The 24,979-nt window shown below is 43.2% G+C and overlaps 2 protein-coding genes across 15 annotated transcripts in view; one reads left to right on the forward strand and one right to left on the reverse strand.

Annotated features, from left to right (window-relative positions):
• Window positions 1-4,289, forward strand: part of ZC3H14 (zinc finger CCCH-type containing 14) — a 38,831-nt gene extending 34,542 nt beyond the window's left edge. For 5 of the 6 annotated variants that reach the window (XM_043472729.1, XM_043472733.1, XM_043472735.1 and 2 more), the window contains 5 exons: window positions 1,235-1,355; window positions 1,951-2,087; window positions 2,354-2,442; window positions 3,430-3,536; window positions 4,016-4,289. In XM_043472729.1, coding sequence (XP_043328664.1) covers window positions 1,235-1,355; window positions 1,951-2,087; window positions 2,354-2,442; window positions 3,430-3,536; window positions 4,016-4,022 — 461 coding nt within the window. In that variant the 3' untranslated portion in view covers window positions 4,023-4,289. Of the gene's footprint in view, window positions 1-1,234; window positions 1,356-1,950; window positions 2,088-2,353; window positions 2,443-3,429; window positions 3,543-4,015 lie in introns of all 6 variants that reach the window. The other variant, XM_043472730.1, reaches the window with a different exon arrangement.
• A 637-nt stretch (window positions 4,290-4,926) lies between these two features.
• EML5 (EMAP like 5) overlaps window positions 4,927-24,979 on the reverse strand; it is a 151,456-nt gene continuing 131,403 nt past the window's right edge. For 2 of the 9 annotated variants that reach the window (XM_043472724.1, XM_043472720.1), the window contains exons 34-44: window positions 23,347-23,595; window positions 21,718-21,926; window positions 16,193-16,350; window positions 14,594-14,708; window positions 12,251-12,439; window positions 11,918-12,090; window positions 10,041-10,203; window positions 9,652-9,755; window positions 8,754-8,907; window positions 8,190-8,290; window positions 4,927-7,913 (exon numbers count right to left, since the gene is read on the reverse strand). In XM_043472724.1, the coding sequence (XP_043328659.1) occupies window positions 7,877-7,913; window positions 8,190-8,290; window positions 8,754-8,907; window positions 9,652-9,755; window positions 10,041-10,203; window positions 11,918-12,090; window positions 12,251-12,439; window positions 14,594-14,708; window positions 16,193-16,350; window positions 21,718-21,926; window positions 23,347-23,595 (1,652 nt within the window). In that variant the 3' untranslated portion in view covers window positions 4,927-7,876. Of the gene's footprint in view, window positions 7,914-8,189; window positions 8,291-8,753; window positions 8,908-9,651; window positions 9,756-10,040; window positions 10,204-11,917; window positions 12,091-12,250; window positions 12,440-14,593; window positions 14,709-16,192; window positions 16,351-21,717; window positions 21,927-23,346; window positions 23,596-24,979 lie in introns of those variants that run through there. The other 7 variants (XM_043472723.1, XM_043472722.1, XM_043472721.1 and 4 more) reach the window with 6 other exon arrangements.

Here is a 24,979-nt window from a genome sequence, read left to right on the forward strand (position 1 = left end):
TTGTTTCCATGTATCACAAAGCTCTAAGGAAGACAGTTTCTCTTGGTTTAGATGAGGAAACAGAAGTTCAGAGATGTTGTAACACACTCCGCGTGTCTGGCTCAACCATCAGCGAAAGAGCCAGGCTTGAGCTGCAGGAGGACTCGGTGGTGTGGTTGAGTGCTGTTTGCTCTCATAAACATTAATCAGAAATGTGTTAGTAAGACCCTTGATTCTTTTTTTTTTCCTAGGGTGTCTTGGGTCAGTAGCTGACATCTCATTATGTATGGTCTTTGGGTGTTACTTGGTTTATTCTGTGTTTTAAGTTTCAGTTAGTTGCTGTCATTTATAAATTAGACGTCATAGGGGACTTCGCTGACCACCCAGTCTTTGGGACTCCCCGCTTCCTGGGTTCCCTCCCTGGTCGGGAGCTGAGATCGCACGCGCCGCACAGCTTAGCCCAAGAATAGAGTTGAGTTTAGACCCCAGACGAAAAGGTGTTTGTCTGCCTGAGTCGGGCGGCACTGCTGCCGTTTTCTCTCGTCGTTGTTGTTGACGGGGTCATTTGACCCACCCCGTGAGGGGTGGTGCTGAGCACCTCGGGGTCACACGTGCGCTCTCCAGGCCGCTCTTCTGAGCAGGCTTCCTCCGTGAGGCTTTCTGCCATCGGGTCCCCTTGCCTCTGGACAGCCTCACTCTGATCTGTTAAGTGATCCTCTAGGCCCCTGTAGGTCGGATGACATTTGTGACTCTTAGGCAAAACCTTTTCCTCCCTTTGTCCATTGATGTGAATTTATCACCTGTACCTAGAAAACTGTACATACCTCGGTGAGTGGGAACACTTGTTTTTAGACACCAATCATCTTAACCTGAATATGAGAATTCGTTTACATTTTTTATCACCTCGTGTTTTCAGTTCCCATTTCATTTTATTGGTTCCCTAGTTGACACTCTTTGCTCTTTTAATCTTCATTCAGCTGAAATAATTTTGAGAATTGGAATTTTTCGGGGAGAACTGACTCTTGTTGAGCATCACTGTCTACTTTCCTCTTCACAGTGAGAACACTGTAGTCTACTTCCTAGTAATCTTTTGTAAGATTCTAGTTGTATTATTTGGACTCATTTGTTTCGTGTAACTGTAGACATAGAAGAACGTAAAATTGTAAGACTGGGTGTTGAGGGAAGTTGACTAAAGGTGTCATGTCCTAACTCGGCTCTGACGACTGAGAGGCTTGTGACTTGTCCCCCTTTGTAGCTGAGCTGAGCGAGCTGAGCGTGGCGCAGAAGCCAGAGAAGCTGCTGGAGCGCTGCAAGTACTGGCCCGCCTGCAAGAACGGGGACGCGTGCGCTTACCATCACCCCGTGTCGCCCTGCAAGTGAGTCGCGCAGCCCGCCCCTGGCTCTCAGGTCCCCTCCTGGGGGCGCTTCCTTCTGCCGCCCTTTCCTGCGACTGCGTGCAGCGGGGGGACAGCACACGCTGGTGTCCGCGGGCGCGGCGGCAGGGCTCGCCTCTGTGCCTCTTGAGATACCGAAACTCCTGGGATTCTTTGAGGATTCTGTACATTTAAGGAGTGACAGACAGGTCTGCCTTGGAGTACAAGATGAAGCAGGGCAAAGGCTCACAAGAGTTTTGCCAGGAGAACGCCTGGGTGGTAGCAAACACCCTGTTGTGTAGAATGTTACATAGCCCTCAGTTACAGAATAAACGGTGTCTCTTGTCACAAGAAACACCTCTCCCTTTCACGGTGACTTGGCTTGAGATGAAAATCTGTTAATCCCCTGGGCTTTGAAATAGGCATGTGTGTCCTGTTTTGATATCTGGCATCATTTAGAAATGGGAATTTGCTTTTTTTTCTTGTTACTTCAGTGTAACAAGTAGTGATGGAATTAAGAGTACAATGGAGCATCTCTACAAAAAACCATGCATTTGGGAGATTAAATGTGAATAATACGTTTTATTTTGTTTTATAGAGCCTTTCCTAATTGTAAATTTGCTGAGAAGTGTCTGTTTGTTCATCCAAATTGTAAATATGATGCAAAATGTACTAAACCAGACTGTCCCTTCACTCACATGAGCCGAAGAACCCCAGGACTGCCTCCAAAACCAGGTCAGTGACTGTGCACTTCTGCATTTGAGTGAAGAGGGGAAGATGACATTTTGTGACTGTAAAATGAATTAAAAAATAGTTTGAGATCATCGTGTAAGAGTCAGTTAACGAGTTTACAGAACAGGTGTGTCCATTCTATAGCATTCTAAAGTATTTTGTCTTGACTAATGAATATTATAAATCTCCCATTTTTTAAAGTAGTTCCCATAAAAACACCTGCAGACTGTACTAAAAATTATTTTGCCAAATCTCATCTCTGTCCACAGTCACAGCACCAGCACCGCCTTCCAGTAGTCAGCTGTGCCGCTACTTCCCAGCTTGTAAGAAAATGGAGTGTCCCTTCTATCATCCGAAAGTAAGAACTTTCATCTTCCCAAAAAGGAATTGAGTGGCAGCTTGTTCAAAACTATATTGTCTTCCTTTTTTTTTTCCTTTCCCAGTTTAACTTTTTTGTTAAGAGTTGACTTCATGGTTTTTAAGACCTGAAGTTATTCCCCAGTTGTTCCTGAGCCCGTGTGCGGCCCGTTAGGCCAAGTCACCTGAACCGGTTTAATGTTAGTGGACTAATCTCCCGTGGCCGACCCTGGTGGCTCAGATGGTAAAGAATCCGCCTGCAGTACCGGGGACCCGGGTTCAGTCCCTGGGTCAGGAAGACCCCCTGGAGGAGGACGTGGCAGCCCACTCCAGGATTCTTGCCTGGAGACTCCACGGACAGAGGAGCCTGGCGGGCTGTAGTCAGTGGGGTCACAGAGTCGGATAGGACTGAGCCCCTCCCGGGAGGGGGCGCTCCCTGCTGCTCCGCGGGTTCCGCTCTTCTTTGCCCTGAATGTGTCCCCCACCCCACCTCGTGCCAGGCCGGAGACGCTGGGTCGAGTGGTACCTAATGGCGCCATCCCTAGTCCATCATGTGTCCATGGTTCTAATGTCTGCTCTAGAGATCGGTCGGGGTGTCTCCAGCTGCCTAGCTGCTTGGCATGAATCACCTTCTCTTTGGAACGGCAGCCTGGTGGCCATACTTATGAAAGGCCTTCAGTTCCCCAGCTGCGGTTGGACACAGATGAGGGTGAAAATGGGAGGGTGCTGGGCAGGATGGGCAAGTGGTTCTGACACGGATGAGAGGAATCTGTGTTACATGCTCAGGTTCCTTTTGAAGTTTACCTTGTTACTCTTCAATCAGGATTTTGTGTCTTGGTGGGGGCTCCTGTTTGAGGGCTTCAGCAGGAGTAAGTAAATGGGGACGGTCCGCATCTGCTGCCCCGTCGCCCTAGGGGCTGGTCACTGTCAGCCAGGCTGCTGTGGGTCCGTATTAGCTTTGCAGCGGTTGAAACGGCTCTGTCTTCAGCACTGTAGGTTTAACACGCAGTGTACGCGACCTGACTGTACGTTCTATCACCCCGCCATTACTGTGCCACCGCGACATGCCTTGAAATGGATTCGACCTCAGACCAGGTAAAGGTCAGAAGTAGTTTTTCTAATGTCATTTCAAATGCTTTTCTAGTATATGTAATACTTTCTTAAATTTGTAAGCATACAAATTTGTGGGGAGCATCACTTTATGTCTGCTGTCCAATTAAGGGTCTTTGGCAAAATAATTTACTACATAAACCAAATTTTGTTTCATTCAGCAGTTGCTTGTTTGCCTCAGACTTTCTTTAACTTCTGAACAGACTGTGAACATGAACTTAAGGCCTTCAAATTACAGATTTTCACATCAGTTTTCTTAGACATTAAGTTTCAAAATATTTTTACTGTGACCCTTACATTTAAATGCATATATTAGTATCTTTTATGTACCTTATATAGTTTATTCTTTTACAAATCTTATATTTATAATCTGTAGAGCAAATATTGTCTGAAAATACTCAACTTCTCTTAACTGACATTCGTTAAAGCAATTAACTGAAAAACTTTTGGTTTTGTTTCTTCAGTGAATGACACCCAGTCCTACCTGACGGAAGACTGGCGTTTGAAAGTTTCCATCTACTTATGAAAGACATTCTGCAGAATTTGTCAAATCTTTGAAACTTGGAATATATTGCTTTCATAATATGAAGTTTATTGCCTATCTGAAGTGTCTAATTTTTCAAGTTTGTAAGTTTATTAAGTGATTTTAACATTGGGTCTTTGTTGTTTTGTTTTGACTATGGAAAGACAGTTTAAGGAAAAGCTGAAATCTATTAAAACATTTGAGGCATGTTTGTACACTGCTGTGTTCAAGTATCAGAATTTACACCGTGGTGCTATCACTGTTGGTACTGATGACTCAGGTGAGGCCCCAGTGGTGCTGTATGAGGGAGGGTCCTTACTCCAGAAGTTGGATGGCTGCTTTCACTTTTCGACTCCCCTGAAAACAGGAGTAGCCCAAAGTGCTGAGGTGGCATAAAACAGTTACTCAGTCCTACTCTTTAAAGTGAATTTAGTCTGAAAAGCATGACTATAAACGCTTTTTGAGTTGAGCACTGCTTTGGTAAATGGTTCCCAAATATCTGCTCCCTTGCTTTCTGAGAAAGGATGAGTGAGGTGGGGTGTGTAGGGTGAACAGAGTTGGAATGGCAAAGGCAACAGTTCCTTAAAATGCTTTCATTTACTGTTAACGTATACCTTTTAAATAAGTATTTTAGGGATCTACATTATCACAAAATTATACAAAAATTTTTTACAAGTATATACATAAGGTATCAGAACAAACTTTAAACCCACAAGATTATAGCTATACATACATATTCTCACATTCTGAAAAATAACATTCTCAGAAATAACTCCACAGAAAATATTACTGAAGATAATTTTTTAAATGTAAAAATTAGATTTAAATAGTATATTTTAAATGACAGATATATAATTACAGAGATCAGATGGGTAAACTGCAAAATAGGACTAAACTTTTGGGATACTGAATGAAAATACAGAGTTTTGTGTGTGTGGTTTTAAAATTGTTAAGGCAAGAAGTGTCAAATGCTTTAGAATTAAATAACAGATCACTGATTTTTAAAGACAGTGTAGTTTTTTAAAAAGTAAAGCTAAAAGTTGGTTAGAAAAAAAGAGTTAATGCAAAAAGGATAGTAAAGATCAAAATAGTCTAAGGACCAAATTAAACTCTATATAAAAAAAAGTTGTTTGACATGCGTATTAGTCATATATTGAAGGGATAATAAAACTACATGTGTGTAAAAGTCCATGTTTCAGATGCCAAAACCTGCAGCCTTGTGGCCATCTCTTTGCTGTTGGAAAATGAAAGAATTAACCAGTTATTAAACCATCCTTTAAGTTGCACTTTGCTGTGCTTATAAGACTGAAACATTAGAACAAGCAAGACAGTGTACACAAGGGCACACATAACGCCATCGTGTAGTCAGCCCGCGGAAATGGCAGTTCCACGCCATTCTAAAAAGTTATACTCCACTGAATCTAAGGTACTTGTTCACTCGAGTGTTGACTTGAGATGCTTTATTTCTGCAGAAGAAATTTGTTTTAAATTGTACTTACAGAAATTTTAAACAGACTTTTAGCATCAATGCTCATAAATGGAGTATATTTGTATTCTCATAATTTCACTGTAAAAAGTGGGAAACAAGGGCTCAAGTGATTTAGTTCTACCATTTTATGAGGAAATAATATGCTGAAATCAGATTTTTTTCTATTTAATAGACACAGCCTGGAGACGCATTAAGAGTTTCATCTTTCATTTGCTATGGTTTATGGGCAGGCAAAGGTTCACTATAACTTGGTCCAAAATGAGCCACCATCAAAGAAGTTCACAGAAAAGGAAGGGAACAGAGGTGGCTGTGAGTGGCGCTGGGTGCCAGGGGGTCTGGGCCTGGTCTGCACAGCGCGGAGGCCAGCGGTGCCCGGGGGCGCAGGTACAGACTGGGGGCTCAGTCAGGCACTGCACATGGAGACAACCCTCTAGGTTAAAAAGCAGGCCCGCCACGGCTGTTCCCCTTGCCTCAGTCAGTGGCTGGTGCAAGGGCGGCGGTTGTGGGGCGACCACGCTGGGACACGGATGGCGGGGATTAAGGCCGCCGCAGGCTGACCGCGGGGGAGCAGGTTCACCCTACGTGGTTTCCTGATTACGGCCGAAGAGTTTCTACCCACACTGTAATGGAACTGGAATTTCTCTTTAGCCAAAAGCAGGTAAACTTGACTCAAGGAAAATTTGAAGCTGCAACTGCCTCAAATAGAGAGAGGGGGAGTGTGGTTCAGGGGAATTTTTAGCTTTAACTTATTGACTGCTCCTTTATAGTATACATGAATAGAAGCTTTAAATATTAGTGTTTCATCAAATTGGGCTTAATTTAGGAGAATCCATTGACAAGAAAATGATAATGTTTCACGCTTCTTAAACGAACACCCCAGTCAGTCCTTCAGACGCAGCTGTTCAGAGCTCTAAAGCCGACCAGGTTCAGTCACTGGTTGGGCTTCCATGATGTAACTCGGCCTTTTCTGGTTTTAATATTAACAGGGTGTTGCACATAGAAAACAGATGACCAGAAACCTGAAAGGCTCTATTACACTACAAAGATAATTAACACATGAAAATAAAAATTCATAGGACCAATACAGCATCTTAAACTTCTTCATACTTAGAAAAATATATTTTTAAGTAGCAGTCTGCGTAATTTCCAGTCTTCAGGAAACTACAGATAAGCTAAATAGGAAGTTCCTGAATGGCAAGTACTGATCTTTGGCAGCATTTAAAGTGAACAGGAGTAAAGATCTAAGAGTTCAGCCCCAGTCCACCAAGAAAGAATTGTTAGCGACAAGTTTTATAAGTGGACCGATATTCATTCCTTATGGAAGTCAGCCTATAGGGTAGCATACATTAAACAAATTTTTCCATAGAAAAAAAGGCTATAAAAATTTTATTTCAAGAGTTACTAAATTGTGTAACTTTGTAAATATGAATTCAATGCTTTAGTTTACATGTTAAATGTTTCTATTAGACTGCATCTTTGAATACTCAACATTCTCTCCCAGTTAAATAGCACTACTGTCTAAAACCTTAAACTGTACATCACTGGAAATGATTGTTTATCATACTTTTCCATTAATGAGGCTATAATCATGTTTTACTGTTTCAGTTACAGAGATGAATTCTGAACATGAGGGACAGCTCAGAAGTGAAAATGCAGTGATCATTACTACTGACTTTGGATTTGTTCTTGAATTTAAAACTTTTAGGAGGAAAATGTGCTTTATAAGCAGGACTTTATTAATGCTTAGGAAGCATTATATTCTCCAGTAGACCTCCTGTGTGTTTTCTTAGGGAAAATAATGTCTGCCTTTTAAAAACTGTGATCCTTTAGGGTGATGGTATATTTCCTTATGTAAACACAAGGATAAAATACTGAACAGTTTAATCTTGAAAATAAAAATTCAAAAAAGAAAAAGTTTTGCTAAAAAAGAGGATGAAAATTATCCAAGTTGGGTGTTTGAGGTTTTGGTTCACTTTTTTGAGGAGCTCTGTCTCCCAAACCTCCCCAGCAGGTCTGCCAGATCTGCACACTCTCCAGAATGGGGGCTAGCTGTCACCATCAGTTCATTTAATCCTTTCTTGACATGGGATTACCTGGCAGTGGGTGGATTATGGACAGTTACCTAGTGCATGTTACAAATATTTTGAACCGATCAATCTTCATTTTGACAAGTTTGGGCATTTATCCCTGTTTCAATCTTAAGTTAGCACCACTTGACCATGCAGGGCTTGGTTCTGATTCTTTTTTCTGCTTGTGGAGTCCTGCTTTTCTCAAGGCTGTTAATTTACAGAGTCTTCTCAGCATCCGTATCTTTCAGTGAGGCATATGTACACATTTCCAGACAAATAAACTGCAATCAGAAAACAGCAGTGAGTTCACGATATTTCTAAATTCTCAGAATAGTTTGTTTTTCAATTAAGCTTTCAAATCATACATATATGTATAAAAATTTTCCCTTTTAAGTCCTTTTATTCTCTGTGTACACGGTATACAACTCCAAGGAGCCATCTGGTTTTGCTACGTTATGATGACGTCGACTAGCTGCGTCCCACAATGAACCTGTCAGAAGAAGTGGCTAAATCCTAACGAGCACGCTGGCATATCCTGGGCTGAGAAAGGCACCGACCTGCAGTCATCACCGCCAGCACTGATCACATGTCGGTCGCCGCTGGTAAAGCGAATATTTGTCACGTGGGGTGAATGACCCAAGAACCTTTTGTGTTTTGCCTAAAAAACAAAGAACAAGGCTCAGCATGTGTGATGAACACAGAAGTCAAAGGTTTCTATCAGGAACCACTATCTCCATCACAAAGACTGTGGAGAGAGGAAGCAGTTTGGACCACAGCTATTGATTAAATGCTTTTTCAGAGTGATGGGTCTGCGTTGAAAAGCATTTGCAGTTTGTTAACAGATGAATTAAAGGTCTGGTAAAAGGCTGAGTGCAGCTTTGTTAGGACAGTTTGAGACGATGGCATGACTTTTGAGGGCAAGGGGGGATCATCTAACTGCTTTTATTTCAGAGTAATGGATTTAGGAAGTTTGGAAGAAAGTTTAGAATCACAAATTTCAAAGTATTTTCAAATCATGAGATTACATTTTAGCACATATTATGTGGGAAAATGTACTAATAATGATTAAAAGTAAATTGGGGGTAAAGTTACGTAAAATACTAAACCCAAGATAAACTTACAAATTTTTCAGGACATGGGAAGTCAAATAACTTAACCATGCCAAAGTCATCTCCCGTTACCAGGCTGATTCCTGAATGAGAGACACAGGCACAGTTGACATCTGCTTTCTCAGCGTGTCTGGACCAGATTCCCATAACTTCATCTCCGAGAATACTACAGAGAAGGAATAAAAAAACCCACCATAGCAAACACGGGTTTACATACTGAAAAAGTTTCATGGTAATTAATCTCTATACCTAATTAAGTTATTTAGACATAAGAATAAATTATGATAACGTGTTACCTGGAAACCTGAATTTCTCCTGGGATGTGAACCCCTGCACATACACCTTTTCTTATTGAAATTTTACAATTTTAAGGGTTTATAGTCTAAACAATCTTTCAAAAATTCAATTAATACTTTACAATAGCCGACAGAACTATTTTAAAAATTAAGTGTTTATGCTATAGGAATTTGATGGCATCTTTCATTTTCATTGATGATTACTCATGGTTAACTATTCCACAGCCAGCAACTGGGAACGCATTCATAAGGTTTCGTTTCTAACAGCTGCTATCAATAACATTCCTATAGAAAGAGAAATGATACTATTGCCTAACAGTACTCAATGCATGTTTTTGTTTGTTATTAAACCTACTTAAGGAAATATGGTTTCTTTAAAGTCACAACTTTGATTTCCTTTAATTAAAATAATTGATATAGAAATATATTTGATCAAGAGGGGTTCCCACCCTGAGTATATCATTTTCTCAGGAAGAATTCAAGATGGTAACAAAACCTTAAAACTCGATTACTTTCCCTAGGGGAATGGCTCTAGCTGTTCAGAAATAGGATTTTCTAGTTTTCCTGACTTTCAGTTAGGTAGTTCTTCCCTTCTGAATACACGAAATATTTACCTAGTCCATGTAGCCCAAGTAATTCTGTCAATGGCAGCCTGATCCATAAGATGTTTTCCTGAAGGCACTTCATAGACATGCCGTTTATAGCAACCAGTGGAGACCTTTCATAATATTAAAATGGAACAAGAATCCCATCATGTGAGAAGTAAAAATCCAGAAATAGTTTATAGTATACTGGCAAAATGCTACTTGATTTACACTTCTAAAATTATTAAGACTAAAAGATGACTATAAAAATCGGTGATCAAAAAAAAGGACTCACAAGAACAGATTAGTAAGGAATTATGCAGAAACGGTGAACAGTGGTAGTGAATGAAAGGCAAGAGTTGAGCTGGGAACAGGAGTTTCAAAGCACAGCTGTGCAGAGTACAGTGCGGGTGCTGTACCTGGAGATGCCTGCCGTCTGCAGAGAAGTCCATCTGAATGACGAAGCTTGGAATGTCTTTGCAGTAGCTGATTCTGTTAAGGGTGGGGCCCAGTGTTAGGTCATAAAAGTCCACTGAATTCTCACTGGAACCCACTGCCAGAAACCGGGAATCTGGACTAAATCTGAACACACAACAAGAGATCACATGCAAAGATGCATTAGACCACATGGAATACAGCCGTGTAAACACTTACGGGACCTCCCTGGTAGCCTGGGGCTGAGAATCTGCCTCCCGGTGCAGGGGACTCAGCTCCGATCCCTGGTCTGGGAGCTGGAATCCCACGTGCCTCGGGGCAGCTCAGCCCGGGTGCACCAACTAAGGCCCCTCGCGGCCACATCAACTAAAACCAAAACCCTTAGACCAGTGACTCTCCCTTTTTAGTCCTTAGTGAGTATTCGAGATGAGTGTGTGATCTGGCCTCAAACAGATTTAGCTGCTAGGCAAAACAGATTCTGTAAACTGATAACCATGTTTGTTTTACATGAAACAGGTTTATATTTTATGTCAGTGTTAAGTGGTTCCTGAATTTTCATCTGATTTCTTAAAAAATATCTCAGCTTTTAAAAAGCCACTAACAGTTTACATGTATTACTAGGTAACAATTCAGTAAGATAGGATCTGCAAAGATAGTATCTCGACAGCAAGGGACACAGACCAGCTTAAGTCATGTCAGGCTATTAGATGAAGGGATAAGACCTGGAGCTTGGAAGAAGTTATTTTTAAATAAAATACTATCTGTCACATAAATACACAAAGTACCATTTGCCTAGTGATCATGTGAAGCCGTATAGTTGAGTGTTTTGAAAATGCCCCATGGTCTTGCTGACATACCTTCGGGACACCAGAGGGTTTAGGGAAGCCATAATTACTGTTTTATACACTGACATCCTGAGAAAGGTTATCAAATGTAAACACGGTCTTACTGGTAAAGAGAGCAAGTTTTGACAGAGCTGGATTCAGGAATCCACGCTGATCACACAAGTGCTCAGTAAGCAGTGTGTGCACGTGTGCTAAGTCACTTCAGTCGTGACCGACTGCGACCCCATGGACTGCAGCCCGCCAGGCCGCTCTGTCCACGGGGTTCTCCACCAGGAACACGAGTGGGTGGCTGTGCCCTCCTCCAGGGGGTCTTCCCGACCCAGGCATCCAGCCCAGTCTCCTACGTTTCCGGCACTGGCAGGCAGGGTCCTTGCCGCTAGCCGCCACCTGGGAAGTCCCGGGTTCAGTCAATGGTACCGCTGTTAGCATAAGCTTAAGCACTGAAAAAGGCTCCAGAAAAAGTTTAACTCAGATTCTGGAGCACAGATGTTCAGTGACAATGGATTAAAGGAACGAACTATATATTCAGTAGAGATTAAGAGAAATAAAAGGTGTTTGGGGTTGAAAGTTTTAATTTTCTAGGCTTTGTAAGACATGTCGGGTTATAATTTTAATTTTCCCGGTTTTTTCCTGTGCCGTGCTGCTTGTGGCACCTTAGTTCCCTGACCAGGGACTGAACCCAGGCCGTGGCAGTGAACGTCCCCCGTCTTGACCACTGGGCCGCCAGGGAATCCCCTAACTCTCCCGGCTGTCGAAGGGCAGGTGAGAGAGAACTCTTGGCCAGACACGCTTGCTGCACACGTCCATCAGGCATCCCCGAGGACTTGCTGTCGCAGGCGCTGTGGTCAGTGCCCAGCAGACTCATCATCAGTGAGGAGTCCGTGCGCGCTCGAGCGGCCATGTCTCAGCGCAGTTTACAGTGGGGTGAGATGCTGCAGGCACTAGGGACTTTCTCCAAATGCAAGCTGGGTCACTCAGAGAACACCCCAGGTGCCCCGTCCCGCTGGCCGACTGACCTGATGTCGTGGATCGCACACCGCCTGTCTCTCTTCTTTCCCCATATCTTCAGGGAGCTCACGAGTAAAATGATAAATTCTCCGTTTTTCATCCCAATGGCCACCATGTCCCCTTCCGGGCTGTAGCATACAGTGCGAGCGGCGTGGCCCAGGTTCACTTTGTTCAGCATCTTCTGCATCAGAACCAGGGGGGTCAGAGAGAAGGACATTAAGCAGAGAGCTTACAAAGTATAAACAGTCTCCCCCAGATCCTCCACACAGTTCTGAGATGTTAAGTGCAATTTAGGGCCCTGCGTCTTAGGAACCGTAACATCTTGTAAAAGCTGCACGCACTCTGTCAGCAATGTCCCAGAGCCTCACTGTCCCGTCCTCCGCAGCAGACAGGAAGAAGTCCCTGGACGGGTGGGTCGCGAGTCCCCACACGGGGCCGTCCACGTGGCCGTTCACCAGGACATTGCACGCTGCGTTCTTCTCTCCGACTTCAATGATCTCAGCGTTCCTTGTCCCTACCAGTATCTTGCCCTGAAACACAAGTGGGGCCAAAACAGTTACTGGACCAACACAGCTGCTCCTCTCAGTGACCTAAGAATGACCCAGTGACTATGTGACGCTGCAACTTGCAGTGGAGATATGCACACCTTCCTCGACCTGCAGCGGGGCTGCCTCTGATAAGCCCATCACGACGTGAAAGTGTCAGAAGTGCACTCAACACACCTGACCTACCAGACGCGAGAGCCCGGCCCACCTCACACGCGCGACACACTCAGCTAAGCCTGTTCTGTGCCACATGCTGGACGCCTCGGTCGTTCACGGAGTTCTGTCCTGAAGCGAAGGACGGCGTGACTGTCTCGGTACAGACAGTGGCTGCAGGTGACCTGACTTAAGGCCCGTGGCTGCGTGGCTGACTGGGAGCTGTGGCGGGCTGTGCCGCCCTGCATCACAACAGGGCTGGACCAGAGACTGCTGGCTGGGGAAGAGCAAAGTTAAACATTCGAAGTGCGCTTCCCACTGAATGTGTATCACTTTTGCACTATCTTAAAATCGAAAAACCTTAACGTGCAGACACTCGGCATGTCTGGCCTTGTTCCCAGTTACTGGCATAAACCTCCTAAAAGTGAAAGTCGTTCAGTCACGTCTGATTCTGTGACCCCATGGACTGTAGCCCAGCCAGCTCCTCTGTCCGTGGGATTCTCCAGGCCAGAAGACTGGAGGAGGTTGCCATGCCCGCCTCCAGGGGATCTTCCTGACCCAGGGATTGAACCCAGGTCTCCTGCACTGCAGGTGGATTCTTTATCAGCTGAGCCACTGGGGAGGCTTCTAAAACCCTTGGATTCCCTGGGTGATGAACAAGATGGGTATCTTTTGTGTTAATGAGGCAACATCTGGACCTCACGTAAGGGGGGTGGTTGCCAGCAGACCCAACCATGTGGTTAGGAGGTAGCCTGGCAGTTTCACTCTCTTTCCTGCACCTAGGGGATGGGAGAGGGGCTAGACGTTGACCAATAGCAAAAGAGTTAATCATTCAAGACTGCATAAGAAGCCTCGACAGAGGCCAGGGTTTGGAGAGCTTTCGGGCAGGTGAACAAGGGGAGATGCAGGCTGAGTGGTCTGAGGCCCCACACCGCTCCACGTACCTCGGCCCGAGCAGCTCTACGTCTGCCGTGCCTGAGCCACACCCTTCCCAGTAAATGGTGATCCAGTAAGGAACACGTCTCTCTGAGTTCAGGGAGCCGCTCGAGCAACTTAACTGAACCCGAGGAGGGGCTGAACAACCCTCTCTCATTTAGAGCCCCTGGGTCAGGGCACAGGTGACCGACTGGTGTCTCAAGTCCAAGAAGAGCTGTGGGAGCCTCCAAATGACGGCTGACCAGAGGTACAGGCAATAACAACCTGGCATCTAAAGGGGTGTGGGGTGGGCCAGTCTGGCAGGACTGAGCCTCCATCCTCCCGTGGAACCTGACACTTTCTCTGGTAGATACTTTCAGGATATAGTTGAATTTATGGACACGCTGGAGAATTCCTTGGTGCTGTGTGGGAAGCAGTCCTGAACTCAGCATCCACACACTGGATCTGAGTCCAAAACCAAAACAACCTACTCTCAGAGAACTTTCTGCCTGGACTAATCTAGTAGGAAGCCAGGTATTAGCTCATGCAAAGCTTTCTATGGCCAGAGGCGCACCCCAGGAGCACTCGGCCGGGCACTTGGCCATGCTGACCACCACATGCCTCGCTTCTCTAGTTGTCCAAGTTTTGACGCTGACTGTGATATCTTAGTCTGAAGATCTCCAAAGAGGAGTAAGTGCATTGGGATATGGGAAGAAAGTATTGAATTTTAGTTAAAAGTAACTATAAATAAAAGTAAGCATACCTAATATTTAATAGACAGATTAAGGATAATACATGTATGCATTTCATAAATACACTTATTGTGAGTGCATGCGTGGTCAAAGTTTTTTAGAGCAATGTGTGTTTTTTCATCAAATGGAGACAGCTGCCTTAATGAACACAAGTCAACTGGCAAAGAAACCCAACTGTCTCCCGGAGTGGATTCAGGAAAACGAGGAGCCATACAGATACAGAGCTTGGGGGACTGGCTTCTTGTCTTTCCGCAGGGAGCAGAGAAGAGGCAGGGGCGGGGAGGGGCCCCCTCTCAGCGCCGCCCACCCCGCCGCGCACCTTGCCTCGGCACACGGAGCGCACACAGTCGCTGGCCTGGCCCGTCTCCAGCCGGAAGGCGCGGCAGCGCCTCAGCTCCTGGTCCCACAGCTTGACGGCGCCTCCCTCCTTTGACCTGAGAAAAGAGCCGCCCAGACCGGAAGCCGCACTTACTGTTGGCCTTACAGGTGCTCTTTATCATAAACAAAGACTCAGCTACAAGCAGAGCACTTAAGGACGCTCCAGTCTTCACACTGCTCTAAACTTTCTACGCCAATTTTAAAACACACTGGGTCTCAAGCATTCAGTTCAAGCAAATTTTATGGAAATTAATTTTTCTGATGTAACCATAAGTTTACTTAGGCTGTCCTCACCATATATACCTTTTACTCTCATAGTACTTTTTACCGAGGAAACGTGTGAAATGATTTTCTTTTTTCTGGCCATGCCACGTGGCTTGCGGGATCTTAGTTCCCCCACTAGGGATTGAACCCAGGCCACGGAAGTGGAAGCATCAAGTCCTAACCACTGGATCTCCAGGGAAGTCCCCAAAATGACTCAATGGTAAGAGGAAAATGGAAATGTAAGGCTAGATAACAGGATTAGCAATGCTATGCTACAGAATATATTTTCAGGGCCAAAAGGGCACATTTCTTTCCAACTATTATTATTAAACATACTACAGTTTAATAGGTTACTAGTGAGTAGGAATGTGCAAGATTAGTTAAGGTGTGGAAACAGAAGTGTCACAGTAATATGTGCAAAAGATAAAATATAGCCTATTTACGGTTTTTCTTTTGGAAGAGGTGGAAAATATATTCCTTTATTTTCTGCTAGACGAACTGTCTTAGGACAAAGCCATGTTCCTGTAGCACTGTTACACAGTCTTCCTTTATGTGACAGGCAGACGCGGCTGCGTGTCTGTGGGTTCTTTCAATGCTGTATAGGAATGCACTTACTTCCTGCTCACACATACATTCCATTTTAACAAGGATATGAATGTGTTAGCAGAAAATCAATGGTAAGTATCTGGTTTCCACTGGGAGGTTTAAAAGTCACTCAGAAAAAGGCCTCTCTTCAGACTTACATTTTGAGGTCCTGTCTTAACTTTATCTAACAAGTTTGCCTCCAGCACCAGCAAACAAGGCAAAGTCTATTTCTGGCAATCCCTCACCCTTTCTAGTCCAGCAGTGAGCATCTTATCCCTTAGTGTACAGTCTGAACAAAACAGAAAGCAGACGGTCAAGATGCATCCCAAATCCCACAGCAAGGATCCCCCAAAGGTCACCAGCAGAATTCTACTCAGCAAATATTTACACAGGCAGAGAGACATGAAGAAAATCAATTCTTAACCTACAGGATAGCTACCCATGAATATTTCCGAAAAATGATCACCCCAGTTGCTGGAGCTTAGATTTACCTAGTGTCAAAAAAACTGAGAGCGATTTAAGGCCAGAAATAAGAATCATCAAGAAGGCACTTTTATAAAAGGCAATAAAGGAGAAGCACTTGAGGAAGAAGGTCAGAGAGGCTAATCCCCATGACCTTGACGTAACCACGAACCACAGGCATCACGACGCAGGGGTTTTCAGTGAGGCTGCGAGAAGAAAGGGGACTCACGGTCTCTCCTTGCCACCAGTGACGATCAGCCCGTCTCGAAGGGTGGTGTACATGGCAAACACGGGCCCGTTGTGAGCTCTGGCCACGATTCTACACAATACGTGGTCTTTCCACACACAGACATCTCCACTGACGGTACCTGTAAACGTCAAGTTATTCTGAAAAGGAGTGGGGAAGGGGAGATAAACTCATCAAAGGTTCAGGCAGAGTCAGACAGCAATTCTCTACGTCAGAGTGAGCGGTTCTCGCCCTTTTCACACAAGAAGCGCGGATGGCGGGAGAAACAGTGGGGTCAAGCGTCAGAGAGCCTGAACTCAAGGTTTCGCTCGGTTAGGGCCACTTCCTTTTCTACTTCTGTTGCCTATTAGCTGGAATAACCTTGGTCAAGACTTCTAACCCCTGCCAATATCAGCTTTTTCATGTGTAAACTGAGAGCATTCACGCTCTCTGAGTTCCCTGTGAATTAACAAAGCTGTGATCCTGGTTTATTTCACGCCTTTGACTCGCTTCCCTCTAGTTCCCCAAGGAGTAACTTCAAAGTCACTAGTAACCGAGAGTGAAGAAAAGAACAGGAAGTGAAAATAACTTTCCTAATAGTTTTGACAGGTTTGATAAAATATTTTGTCATGGAAGGTGAAACTTATCTGTAGCAAAATAGTAGTTTTGCAGTTGTATATGAAAATTAACATTTCCCATGATTTCTTTTTTTTTTTTTAGGGTTTGCTTTGGAATTCTTTTTTTTTTTTTTAATTTATTTATTTATTTTTTCAGTGGGTTTTGTCATACATTGACATGAATCAGCAATAGATTTACACGTATTCCCCATCCCGATCCCCCCTCCCCCCTCCCTCTCCATGATTTCTTAAAATACAAAAGTCAATGCATTTCTGCAATGAATCCAAAATAAGATAAATCTGTTAAGATACCAAAAGTTTAAGAATGCTTTAGATGATTTTGAGAATTTCAATCTTGATATAGTTCATTTATGCAAAAACAAGAGAAATCAAATCCGGCATTATGTGCTATTTTGTCTCATTTTAACTTCCCTTTAACAGCAACTCGTATAAGATCCTGCACCAAAAACAATATGCAAAGAACCAATCAGAAAATAAGGTTTGATATATACCAAGAACAAATTTTCTTTAATCTTTCTGAGAATACTAGTTTGTATGTTTAATTTCCCTACAACAATTTAATATTATTTCAAATTCCTCATGTTTATCCTTAATCTCTATAACTCACATTTGGAAAACAGTGATGATACTTGCCATACAGGAGCATCTTTAATTTATGCCTTATCTGCGACTGGAATGTTAAAAACTAGCATTTTACTTCCCCTGCTCTTCTCTCAGCTCCTTGCGTGGCAGTGGTTTAGTGGTTAGGTAGTTTCCAACTCTTGCAACCCCATTAACTGTAGCCCACCAGGCTTCTCTGTCCATGGGGTTTTCCAAGCAAGAGTACCGGAGTGGGTTGCCATTTCCTTTTCCAGGGGATCTTACAACCCAGGGATCAAAACCTGGGTCTCCTGCATTGGAGGCGGATTCTATACTGACTGAGCCACCAGGGGAGATTATATTCAAAAAGGCTTAAACTGACTCTGTTCAGTTCAGTCACTCAGTTGTGTCTGACTTTTACGACCCCATGGACTGCAGCACGCCAGGCCTCCCTGTCCATCACCAACTCCCACAGCTTGCTCAATCTCATGTCCATCAAGCCAGTGATGCCATCCAATCAGTTCATCCTCCATCACCCGCTTCTCCTCCCACGTTCAATCTTTCCCAACAACAGGGTCTTTTCCAAGGAGTCAGCTCTTTGCATCAGGTGGACAAAGTACTGGAGCTTCAGCTTCAGCATCAGTCCTTCCAATGAATATTCAGGACTGATTTCCTTTAGGATGGACTGGTTGGATCTCCTAGCAGTCCAAGGGACTCTGAAGAGTCTTCTCCAATGCCACAGTTCAAAAGCATCAATTCTTTAGCGCTCAGCTTTCTTTATAGTCCAACTCTCACATCTATACATGACCACTGGAAAAACCACAGCCTTGACTAGACGGACGTTTGTTGGCAAAGTAATGTCTCTGCTTTTTAATATGCTATCTAGGTTTGGTCATAGCTTTTCTTCCAAGGAGCAAGCATCTTTGCAGTCACCATCTGCAGTGATTTTGGAGCCCAAGGAACTAAAGTTTGTCACTGTTTCCATGGTTTCCCCGTCTACGTGCCATGAAGTGATGGGACCGCATGCCATGATCTTAGTTTTTTGAATGTTGAGTTTCAAGCCAGCTTTTCACTCTCCTCTTTCACTTTCATCAACAAGCTCTTTAGTTCCTCTTCACTTTCTGCCCTAAGGGTGGTATCATCTGCATATCTGAGGTTATTGATATTTCTTCCAGCAACCTTGATTTCAGCTTGTGCTTCATCCAGTCTGGCACTTCACACAGTGTATTCTGCATATAAGTGAGAGAAGTAAGGTGACAATATACAGCCTTGACATATTCCTATCCCAATTTGGAACCAGTCCATTGTTCCATGTCCGGTTCTAACTGTTGCTTCTTGACCTGCATACAGATTTCTCAGGAGGCAGGCCAGGTGGTCTGATATTCCCATCTCTTTAAGAATTTCTCACAGTTTGCTGTGATCCACACAAAGGCTTTAGTGTAGTCAAGGAAGCAGAAGTAGATGTTTTTCTGGAATTCTCTTGCTTTTTCTTTGATCCAACAGATGTTGGCAATTTGATCTCTGGTTCCTCTGAGATCTAAATCCAGCTTGAACATCTGGAAGTTCTCGGTTCACATACTGTTGAAGCCTGGCTTGGAGAATTTTGAGCATTACTTTGCTAGCGTGTGAGATGAGTGCAATTGTGCAGTAGTTTGAACATTCTTTGGCATTGCCTTTCTTTGGGATTGGAATGAAAACTGACCTTTTCCAGTCCTGTGGCCACTGCTGAGTTTTCCAAATTTGCTGGCATATGGAGTGCAGCACTTTCACAGCATCATCTTTCAGGATTTGAAATAACTCAATTGGAATTCCATCACCTCCACTAGCTTTGTTCATAGTGATGCTTCGTAAGGCCCACTTGACTTCACAGTCCAGGATGTCTGTCTCTAGGTGAGTGGTCACATCATCGTGATTATCTGGGTCATGAAGATCTTTTTTGTGTAGTTCTTCTGTTGTATTCTTTCCACCTCTTCTTAATATCTTCTGCTTCTTTTAGGTCCATACCATTTCTGTCCTTTATTGAGCCCATCTTTGCATGACATGTTCCCTTGGTGTCTGTAATTTTCTTGACGAGATCTTTAGTCTTTCCCATTCTATGGTCTTCCTGTTTCTTTGCATTGTTCACTTAGGAAGGCTTTCTTATCTCTCCTTGCTCTTCTTTGAAACTCTGCACTCAGATGGGAATATCTTTCCTTTTCTCCTTTTCCTTTAGCTTCTCTTCTTTTCACAGCTATTTGTAAGGCCTCCTCAGATAGCCATTTAGCCTTTTTGCATTTCTTCGTCTTGGGGATGGTTTTCATCATCACCTTGTGTACAATGTCACGAACCTCCATCCATAGTTCTTCAGGCACTCTATCAGATCTAATCCCTTGAATCTATTTGTCACTTCCACTGTATAATCATAAGGGATTTGATTTAGGTCATACTTGAATGGTCTAGTGGTTTTCCCTACTTTCTTCAATTTAAGTCTGAATTTGGCAATAAGGAGTTCATGATCTGAGCCACAGTCAGCTCCTGGTCTTTTTTTGGCTGACTGTATACAGCTTCTCCATCTTCGGCTGCAAAGGATATAATCAAACTGATTTCAGTATTGACCATGTGATGATGTCCATTATAGAGTCATCTCTTGTGTTGCTGGAAGAGGGTATTTGCTATGACCAGTGCGTTCTCTTGGCAAAATTCTGTTAGCCTTTGTCCTGCTTCATTTTGTACTCCAAGTCCAAACTTGCCTGTTACTCCAGGTATCTCTTGACTTCCTACTTCTGCATTCTAGTCCCCTACAATGAAAAGGACATCTTTTTTGGACATTAGTTCTAGAAGGTCTTGTGGGTCTTCATAGAACCATTCAACTTCAGATTGTTCGGTACTAGTGGTTGGGGCATAGAGTTGGATTATTGTGATAATGAATGGTTTGCCTTGGAATAGAACAGAGATCATTTTGCCATTTTTGAGACTACACCCAAGTACCGCATTTCAGACTGTTTTGTTGACTATGAGGGCTACTCCATTTCTTCTAAGGGATTCTTGCCCACAGTAGTAGATATAATAAACATTAACCCATTTTGTTATGTAACAAAACATTCACACTGATTTGCACTGTCACTTCAAACATAAAAAAGTAAATTAGAACTAAAATGCTTATCTTCAAGTTTATTTTCCATTGGGAATGGGCAATTGATTAAATAAGGAATTTTATATGTGAAGAAAGTTAATGTGCATGGGCATAATAATGTCAAGCATTTCAGTGTCTACATTTTTCATCCGGAAAGGAAATTACTGGTCTTGTATTAAGAAACTACATGATATTTAGCTGAAGTTTGACAGGGCATAGTGAGAATTTTCAGTGTTTTTCCTCAAAAATGTAAGTTTTAAGTTTCTAGAATTATACTTCTCTTCCTTCAAGTATTACACACCCAACATAAATACTTAAAGAAAAACAACTTAGGTTTTTGATGCACCAAAGGATTGAAAAAGCCTGGCCAGGACAAGATATTAAAGAAAAGAGAGAAAGAAAGAAAGAAAGAAAGTGTAGTCGCTCAGTCGTGTCCGACTCTTTGTGACCCTGTGGACTGTAGCCCACCAGGCTCCTCTGTCCATGGGATCCTCTAGGCAAGAATACTGGAGTGGGTTGCTATTTCCTTCTCCAGGGCATCTTCCCAACCCAGGGATCGAACCTGGGTCTCCCTCATCACAGGTAGATGCTTTACCCTCTGAGCCACCAGGGAAGCCCTCAAAGGAAAGAGAAGTGTCGTGTAAACCAGAAGTCCCAGTGGCATGGGGGTGGGGAAGAGACGGTTTGGGAGCGCCCTTCCCAGGAAACCAGGGCAGGGCTATGCTCGCCTTCCTCCCCTGATGAGACACGGCCCCGAGCACTTTCAACCGCAGGACAAGCAGTGGGTTAAGATGACAGGAAGCACAGGAAATCCTACACCAAGCACCCTCTTAAACACTGGAAAGTCATATGTCACAATTTATCTTTTATTCTGGCAAATTATTAGGACCTCGGAGACTCAGGGTGACAGAAAGTTAGGGAAGGCTTCTGGGAATGGCCACGGCCCAAGGACTCAAGTCTCCATCGTAACCTTTCTCCCTCATTAACTTTCTTTCCCACTCCCTGACTTCTCAAAGTATCAGAACTGGAAAGATGAAATATAGGCAGGACCAGGACACAGGCTAGAATTAGTGGACTACAGTGTCATATACACAACACTGTAGCTCAGTGTGGCTCATCTATCTAAGGCAAGAAAATTCCAAACAGTCCAGTTTGGGGAATTCACAGCTACACAACCACAGGCAATTTAAGAGACATACTGCACCAAACGCGACAGCAAGCATGGTCTGCATCCGGGCGTCCTCCAGAGCGCTCAGGAGCCCTTTCTTGCTAAGAAGAGCTCTTCCTGCCAGGGTCCAGAACTTGACGTGCTTCACTCCCACAGAGACAAACTGGGAGTCTGAATCTGGTCGGAATTCAGCCACAAAAATACGCTGGTTGTGACCAGCTCTGCTGGCAATTTTGGCACCTGAGAAAAAAGACACAACAGAATTTTCTAGGTGAGTATAAGAACTAAGTTGATTTTTTTATAGGATTGAGCAGTTATTGAAAACATATAGTTCAAAAAACAAATGCTGATAGAGCAAGCGCAGGGAATTCGCGAGCACTCCAGTGGTTAGGACTCGGCCGCTCACTGCCAAGGGCCGGGGTTCAGTCTCAGGGGGAGCGGATTCCACAAGCCCCGTGGTGCAGGCCGCCCCCCCGCCCCCGCCCCTCCACACACACGCACAGGGCCTGTCCCTTGCACTGCTACCTAGGAATCACGCAACAGACGATTACCAGTGCCCAGCGTCCTTTTTACACATTTTGCAAGTGATGTATGATTTAAGGAGAGCTTCATTGTAATTTAAGGGGCATTTTAGACTGTAGGAACCATTATCTTTTTTTTTCTTCCATGTAGCTCTATGAATTTCACTTTTTATTTTTTCACAGTTCAGGTCTTTATTTTCTTTACGCCCATCAGGCGATGAATTCACAGGGAATGGGCTCCCACGGTTCAGGTCCCTCTCCACTGGTTCTCATGAAGTGCGCCTCTCTGGGAGGACCGGCTGGAGCTTCGGCTGCACCCAGGTCCTTTTCTCTCTGGCTTCCTCCTCTTTCTGACCATTTTCCTTCAGGCATCTCAGGAAGCTTTCCTGGCCCTCAGTGAGTTTAAATGCTCAGCGCACACGTTAAGTCCCTGGCAAGGATCTTGCCCGTTTGTTTACAATGAAGTCAAACAGCACGCTGGGTTACACTGCAGCCTCTCCCATTCTGCCGTGGTGTCATTTGTGGGGCATTCCATTTTGAACAGTATCTGTTCCCTTGATATCGACAGTATCACCTTTATCCTAGATTTGCAAGGATGTGGCCAAAGGACCAACAAAGGTCCCTGTTTTCCAAAAGCCTAGAGAACATGCAGCAGGTGCGTCTCCTCTTGCCCTCTGTGTTGGTCATTCTGGCGAATTACTGGAAGACGGCAGTTCTGGCCGAAAGGTGAATTTCACTTTTTATAACAGCTCTGTAACTGCAAAGTTCTGTCTGAAGTGTATTGAAGTAGTATTACCTTATTGCTCTTCCATTATCACTTACAACATAATTCATTTCCATTCTTCAGTAAGATCCTTTATAACCAACCAAATAATAATTACAAGACCCTTTTCTGCACAATTTCTTACTGAAAGGAGAGAGCAGTGAATCATTTTTAATATTAGTAACTCATTAATTTATGCTTTGTTTACAATTTTACTGGGTTTTTAAAGTGGAACGCACCTACAACAGCTTTGTATGTGTACTGAGTAGGGTTGTAAGGAACAATGGTTTCAATCAGCAAGTTAATACAAATATGAAATAGGAAATTCGTTTCACCCTATTTTTATTTATTTAAATTACAAAGAGAAAAGGCCCACCTTCTTGCCATCTCCAGATGGTAACCGTGTGCTCCGGGTCCAGCCCCACTGACAGCAGGAGCTTCCCCGTGGCGCTGAAGCTGACCGAGCACACGCCCTTCGAGTGGTAGCATCTCAGTATGGACAGGGTCTGCTTGTTCACGGCGTCCCAGACGTGCACGGACGGCGCTGTGGCTAGACAGACAGAAGCCGACAGCGGTGACACACTCGTCACGGAGGTTCCCTGCCAAGGCTGACACAGACTCATGTCTGAAACACGGGAAAACACACACCAAAGGACTGTGTGCTCAGTAAAAAACAACTCAACAGTAAGACTAAAGCTAAAGAAAGGAAAGGAAAGAGAAAGGAGAGACAGGGGAAAAAATACAGACTACTTCCTCAGACTATAGTCCAATTACACTTTTGAGAAAATAGATATTAGACAAACAAATTAGGCAATCACAACTTTAAACAACTTTTCAAAAAAATGCATGTTCTAGATACATGTTAAATCTTTATATAATTATGTATATTATGGAGAAATATACAAACATTACACAATAATGAAATACCAAGACATATTTATGTTATATGAAGGAGACCAAAAGTGAATACTAATTGAGAAAGGCAATAGGTAGGAAATCACATGAAGAGATCACAAAGGAAATTTCCAACCGAATAGACATACATCTGGTAAAAGCTAAGTGCATATCACTCTGTAAGACAGTATTTCTTAAAAAAAAACAGGATTTTATGGGAGAAATAAAACTGCTTATCTTTTAAAAAATTATACTTTTTTTCTTTGTAGCCATTTTAACTGCTTAAAAAGATTTCCCAGTTCTCTGAATTTTCTAAGTTAAAAAATCATAGTTTTGGATTGTTCTTTTTTCATGAATGGCACCCTATAAAAAGAAACAGACTTATGTTCAGTCTCAGAACACAAGTACTTTTAGTAAAATAATTAAAACATGGAAGTGCATTTGCTTCAAATTATAAATCTGCTACAAATACTGCAAAAATAGAGAAATATTACATATTGACAAGCTGTCTTAAAATCACTTGATGCAGAAAGAAATTCTAGTCTCTAAAGAAAACAGTCTGATAAATTTAGACTGTATTTTACACCATCTACAATTTATAGTATACAATGATAAATTAAAGTTGACAGTTCTTCAAACAAGGTTACAATATATTAACCTAGGGAGTTAAATTTGAGTATCATTAAGTAAAAATTGTTCAAAGATTTATGCAACTGTAAAAAAAATAAAACATGGAACTAGACATAAAAATTTACCACATAATAGAGCATTTATGTGTGAAAAATTGATCACAATAAGCACTGCACTAAAATTAGAATGTTCCTCATTCAATAAAAGTGAAAGGATATGAGGAACTGGTAAACTTAATTCAGTAAGAAATGCTAGGTGATATATATATATATATATTATATATACACACACATACTGGAGATCATTCTATAATTTTTTGCCAGTGACAAATACTAAACAGGTCTTCTTGGAGAAGGAAATGGCAACCCACTAAAGTGTTCTTGCCTGGAGAATCCCAGGGACGGTGGAATGTGGTGGGCTGCCGTCTATGGGGTCGCACAGAGTCGGACACGACTGAAGCGACTTAGCAGCAGCAGCAGCAGAGT

This window comes from Cervus canadensis, chromosome 6, assembly GCF_019320065.1.
Source record: "Cervus canadensis isolate Bull #8, Minnesota chromosome 6, ASM1932006v1, whole genome shotgun sequence".
In the NCBI taxonomy this organism is placed as follows: domain Eukaryota; kingdom Metazoa; phylum Chordata; class Mammalia; order Artiodactyla; family Cervidae; genus Cervus; species Cervus canadensis.